The sequence below is a fragment of the Haemorhous mexicanus genome, chromosome 10 (assembly GCF_027477595.1).
Source record: "Haemorhous mexicanus isolate bHaeMex1 chromosome 10, bHaeMex1.pri, whole genome shotgun sequence".
In the NCBI taxonomy this organism is placed as follows: Eukaryota; Metazoa; Chordata; class Aves; order Passeriformes; family Fringillidae; genus Haemorhous; species Haemorhous mexicanus.
The window spans coordinates 6,324,001-6,329,992 of NC_082350.1; the positions used below are offsets into that span (position 1 = coordinate 6,324,001).

General features: G+C 52.3%; 1 protein-coding gene across 1 annotated transcript; it reads right to left on the reverse strand.

The window, feature by feature from the left end:
• Positions 1–799: 799 nt before the first annotated feature.
• On the reverse strand, positions 800–4,128 carry A4GNT (alpha-1,4-N-acetylglucosaminyltransferase). The gene is made up of 3 exons (XM_059854872.1): positions 3,931–4,128; positions 2,793–3,242; positions 800–1,880 (listed from the first exon to the last, which is right to left on the reverse strand). Exons 1-3 carry the CDS (start codon positions 4,045–4,047, stop codon positions 1,269–1,271), a joined length of 1,179 nt encoding a protein of 392 aa, XP_059710855.1. The 5' UTR covers positions 4,048–4,128; the 3' UTR covers positions 800–1,268.
• Between the last annotated feature and the right edge of the window lie 1,864 nt (positions 4,129–5,992).

Sequence of the window (5,992 nt, forward strand, 5' to 3'; positions counted from 1 at the left end):
GTTGCCAGGATGTGGGTCCATCTCTATCCACAGGCATGTCCTGGAGGGCACAGAAGGGGTGAGGACATGGGAAAAATATTTCTTTGTGTCATTTTCCTTCTCCAGCAATCCCCAGCGCTCAGCTTGGCACCACCTGGCCTTACACTGGAGTGACTTTGGGGGAACACAGGGCAAGGAGGAGCCCCTTGCCCGAACACAGGAGCACACAAACCCTGTGTGCAGAGGGCTCCCTTCTCCTGCTGAACCCCAAATTCTGAGCTGCAGCCGGCTCAGCAGCTGCTGTGTTTGCAGGAGATAGCATTGTGCACACAGCAAACATTGAATGACGGGGACAGATCCCCACCTTTCTGCTCCCGAGTTAAAACCAGCTCTTCAGAGAGACTCGGCAGAGATCTGCAAGCTGGGCTTCTCTTTAGGGAATTGCATGGATTGGCGTTCTCCTGGGAAAGAGAGTATCTGGAAAGAGATTGCTCACTGGGAGCCCTGGTGGGATTAAATGAGATTTTTGCACAGTTGGACATGGGTGATCACCTCATGTCCATTGGAATTTATTTAAGACCATTTGGGAAGCTGGAGGATCATCCATCCCTATCCTTCCTTGGTGTCTCAGCATCCCCTTTCCAGGCACACTTTCTACGGCCAGGATTGACATGGGAGGATGGGGCAGAGCAGCCACTTCCTGGCAAAACACAAAGTAAAAGTGTGGGAGCACAAACCTTTGGAAAATGTGACGCATTTTTCAGGGAGAAGTGAGCTCAGAGGAGTGGTGGTTTATGAACTCTTTATTTTCATTCTGGAAGTCCCTCTCAAAAACGTAGGGTGTAAAGTCCATATGAAGAAAACACCAGGAAAAGATGTTGGTTTGGGTTTCTCCTCTTTTGTCCTGGAGGCTCCAGTCCAAAGTCTGTTGTGCTTCCAACTTTTCTGACGTGGGAAGCTGCCGCTAGTTCCAAGAGGAGCAGAGGCAACATTTCTCCTGGGAGGCCATCCCTCTGTTTAGGAAATTTTCCCTTGGAGAAGCTTGTGAGCAGGCTCAAAGTCTGTCAGATTTGGGAAGGTTTGGTGCATGAGCACCTATCAGGAAACAGAACTGAGGCAAAGGAGTCCTTGGAGGCTACACCTGATGGATACCCACCCCATTCTCAGCATCCCAAGGGAATAGGAACGATGATCACGGAAAGTTCTTTCTTTCTCCTGAAAAGCTGGATACCGACCGAGTGGGATTTGTGTTCGGCTGGAAGGATCACCCCTCTCCTCCTCACTCCGTGTCACTCAACCTCCTCAGGGCCTGGGAGATCCCTGTGCTTGGCATTCTGGATCAGGTCCTCGTAGGTGCTGGGGCAATAGGTTTTGTAGAGGTTCTCAGCCAGGGTGTTGCTGCCGGCCACCACGACCTTGCGGTTGCGGTTCATGAAGTTCCACAGGTGCAGCGCGTAGGAGTGGTTGAAGCTGGGGCTTTTATCCCACACCTGGTAGTACCGGCTCCAGGCTGGGTACGGGATGGGGTAGAAACGCTGCGGGTTGAGGAAGGAGATGTTCTGGCAGCTGTGGTCCTCGGTGCCTTGGAAATCCGTCAGGTTGCAGAGCGTTTTGAGCATCCTGGTCATCAGAAAGGGGCCCTGGTTGCCCCAGATGTTGCCGTTGTACTTGAGAACGAAGTTCTCCATGCAGTCCCAGATGAACTTGTGGCGGGCGGGGAAGCCGAAGATGCCGTTGCTGGAGAAGCGCGACTTCTGCGCGGCCAGGAAGCTCCGCTGGGGGATGGGCCTGATGGAGATGACATCCGTGTCCATGTAGATGCCCCCGTACTTCCAGATGAGCGCCAGTCTGCTGGCGTCCGAGCTGACGTGCACCCAGTTCTTCTCCTGCTCTGGGACCACCTGCAGAGGGAGAAAGGTGAGATGTGATGCTGCAGGCAGGGAACGGATCCAACCCATCCATGGGGCTGCAAATGGCACCATAAACCCTCACCTGCATGGCTGCAAATGGCACTGACACTCTGGCTGCCTCCAGCCATTGGATTTTACTGTGATAAGATAAGGAGCTGGAGCAGAGCAGCGCTTTGTTAGCATTAACAATGCAGGAACATTTCCCAGGTGGTTTGATGGCACCTACAGTGTTAACCCAATGTGCCACCATGAGTCATTCCCTGCTATTTCAGAGGGACACAACCCACTTAACACACTCCCAGATCCCTCCCAGCTCTTTCAACCAGGCTGGAGGCTTTTCATCGACATTTGTTGGCATTTGGAGTAGTTTTTTCCCAGGATAAGAAAGACTTTGGAGAAAATCTGCCTGCCCTGCCCAAGCAGTTTGACCAAAGCTACTTGTGGGAAGTTTGCCCGAGGAACTTTTTCCAGGGTGGAGCACACCAGATCCCACCTTGGCTTTGCATGTTGTTGTTATGGAACCTGAAATCTCTCCCCTATCTGTTATCTCCTGCGGGCTCCGTCAGAGTGAGGCAGCTCTATCAAGTGCTCAGGCAGCACATTTTGTTCAACCAGCTTCTGTTGGGGAAGATTATTAAGGCTGTTTTCTCAAAACACGTCTGCAATCTATTTTTACTGATGTTTCCTTTGCCAAAGAATCTGATTCTCCAGATAAGGCCGATCACGTATGCCATAAACAGAGAGATGAATACACAGCAGAACACGGCCAAAATGAATCTGTTCCCAACCAAAACAATGAAAGTCGCTAATTTCACACAGTCCTGCATTCCTCATTCCTTTTAAAGCCTTTCCCCACCCCTAGTTATAACTCTTTTCCCTTTTTCCACTTGTTTTAACACTCACCTGGTTGTACCACTGGAGCAGAGGGGTCTCCTGGAAGATGGTTTCCATCTGGAGAGGGAAAAGGAAGACATTCTTCATGGAAGACAAGAGGGAGAAGGCTGCATAGCTGGTGTTCATGTCCAGGGCTGTCTCGTTGTTGAGTCCCCTCATGAAGAGGATGATGGGCCTGTCCTGGTAAATGCGGGCAGCGGATTCCACGGAGCACGACACCAGCGGGGGCGGCTCCAGGCGCTCCGTCGTCTCCAGGAAAATGATGCTTTTGCCAAGGTTCAGCACCTGCTCAGGTGTCAGGTACTGCTGGGCCATGGGCAGGTAGGAGAAGACACAGCTGGACAAGAGGGAGATCTCGTACAAAATGCCCGAGACAAAGCAGAAACAGAGGCATATCTGGATTTTCCTCAACATTCTTTCTTTCCTGGAGCGTTTGGGGGCATGCCTCCGACATGGGTGCTAAGGAGAGACAAAGAACATCAAAAGGAGGAGCCAGTCATTGCTCAGCAGGACTGGGAAATGGAGGCACGTGGCTTTGGACAGTGAAAGGTGAAGGCAGTTTGGTGACAGGCCTGGTGACAATCTCTCTATGGGTACAGAAGGCTCTTCCCCCCGGGATGAAGATCTGGGGTCCCACCTCCTTGGCCCTAGCCAGGCAGGGGGAATCAGGAGAGGGCTTGGAGAAGGGATGGGTAGCTGTGTCCCATGGTGCAGGCATGGGATTGGCAGAGAGGGAAGGACCCAGGCAGAGCAGGTGGGAAGGGTCACCACGGCAAGGCAAGGAGCCCCAAGACCATCCCTGGAGCAGACTGGTGTGGGAAGCTGTTCCCAAGCACTGCAGTGCCATTCCAACACGTGCGTGTCCCAGGGAATCTGTGGATCCAAATGTGCCCATGAATTAGGTGCCCAAGGAGGCAGTGACTGTCACAGGGGCAAAGTCATGATTTCAGTTTGGGGTGTGCCACCCAAAGCTAAAACATCAGCATGCCCAAGGCTTTTTCCCAATCCATCCCTTCTGCTGACACTTCAACCATGAGGGATATGAGGGATTTGTGTTCTGCAGGGACTGAGTCTTGTGATAGAGCAGAGAGAAGAAGATGAAGATAGAAAGTGGATGGTTTCATAGAAGGAAGGAATTATGACCTACCTGGATTATAGTCCTGACAAATCTACATTTCCAGCACCTTTTCTTGCCCTGGCGGTGACTGTTGGACTCCTGCAAAGCCCAGCTCCCTGGTGAGGACACCCAAACCTTCTGGAGCATGCAAAGGGATTTCTGGAGGTACCAGAATGCTGCACAAGGGAAAACCAGCTCTGCTGCTGGCTCAGCCTCAGTCCCAGCAAAGGCGTGGGATCCACCTAAAAGGATGAAGAAGGGCCATGTTTGGTGAGACCCACCTTTTGCTTGGCACAGCTCCCCCTCCCAGTCCCAGCAGCACATGAGGCCATACAGCCTGCTGGTAAGAGGCATGATGGAATGGGATCTCCACTGCCCTGTGTGGTGACACAAGGAAATTCCCTCCTGAAATGACACCTGGTTGCACCTGAGTGGCCCTGCAGGGACCAGGAGCCAGGGTACAGCGGAGGGGACATACCTGGAATGACAACCCAATGTCCAAGAGGCCCTGAAAGTGCCCAGAGCTTGATTGACTGAAGGGAATGGCAGGAAACACAGCTCTGTGTGCTGGGATAATTAATGAGCCTCATTCCATCTCACCCTTCCAGAATACAGATAAGTGGAGTGGAGCAAACCCCGTGGAAATTCCCTGCCAGTGCTGAGCTTGTGCTTGGAGCTGTGGCAGCTCCTCATCTATTTCTCAGAGCTGGATCTCATCAAATTAAATATTAAAGCAGTGACTGTTCCCATCAGTGCTGCTTCCCATGCTGAATAACAGATTTTGTTATTTTCTAGTCCAGCTGCGCAGGGTTTCTCATCACATCATGGGTTCCCAGGACAGCACAGGAGTTTGGGAACAAATTCTTGGGTATGAGGGTTGGGAGGCCCTGGCACAGGTTGCCCAGAGAAGCTGTGTCTGCCCCTGGATCCCTGGAAGCGTTCCAGGCCAGGTTGGAGCAATCCGAGACAGTGGAAGGTGTCCCTGCCCATGGCAGGCGTGGCACTGGATGAGCTTTAAGATCCCCTCCAACCCAAACCTTTCTGGGATTCCATATTCTATGTTAATTTTTCCAATCCCATTCCCAGTTTCTCTCGTTGTCCCTGCACTCTGCTGTGAGTGGCAGCCCCTGGGGCCTCCCTGCAGATATGGAATTTGAGCGGAAGAAGGGAATGGAGAGCAAATATCCGCGGTTTGGAAAGGCCATGTTCCCGAGCCTGCAGATAAGGCAGCCTGTGCTGCCCCATGGGGCTCAGGTGGAACACACGTGTCCTGTCCTCTCCTATTCTATTCTATTCTATCCTGTCCAGCCCAGCCCAGCCCCACAGGGCTCAGGAGACACCAGCACTGACATTAAAATAAACTACAGTGCTCAATCTCCACATTTCCTCCCACCTTTCCCACCTGTGTCTCGTTCTCAGACAGGTGCAGTCAATTTACTCTGGTCATTTGAAAAGAAAACAGAAAGAAAAAGTTGCTCCCTAGCAGCTCCATCACAATCTTGGCTTGCACAGATTTTTAGGCTTCTGGTTGTTGGGTTTTTTTCCCAGCCCAGAGTGGTTTGGGTTGGAAGGGACCTTGAGGCTCATTTTGTTCTGACCCCCTGCCACTGGAGTTCACAGCCCTTGGACTCCAGGGCCAGGACATCTCAGGGGAGTCCATCCTTCCAATCTAACCTGGGTCATCCCATCCTGGGGGACACCCAGTGGTGCTCCTGTACCCATCAGACAGGGACAGCTCCCACTACCCCAGGTTGCTCCAAGTCCCATCCAAGCTGGCCTTGGACACTTACAGGGATGGAGCAGCCACAGCTGCTCTGGACACCCTGTGCCAGGGCCTCATCATCCTCACAGGAAGGAATTCCTTCCCAATATCCCATCGAACCTCTGTCAGTTAAAGCCATTGCCCCTGTCCTGCCATTCCACACCCCTGTAAATCATCCCTGCTGCTGCTCCAGTGCTGACCAGGGACTGGAGGCCCTCAGTTCCCTTTTTAAATCTTGATGACACTCTCCTGAAGCAGAAACCCCTGGCTTTGCTTTGATTAGAGCTGGGACCACGAGGACATTCCCATTACTGGATTCATATTTCTCCT

Excerpts from the sequence above, each read along its gene's own strand:
- A4GNT (XM_059854872.1), bottom strand. The coding sequence starts at position 4,047 with ATGCTCCAGAAGGTTTGGGTGTCCTCACCAGGGAGCTGGGCTTTGCAG. Across the intron at positions 3,243-3,930 it reads TTGTCAGGACTATAATCCAG|CACCCATGTCGGAGGCATGC; the intron begins GTAGGTCATAAT and ends GTCTCTCCTTAG. Across the intron at positions 1,881-2,792 it reads TGCTCCAGTGGTACAACCAG|GTGGTCCCAGAGCAGGAGAA; the intron begins GTGAGTGTTAAA and ends CTCCCTCTGCAG.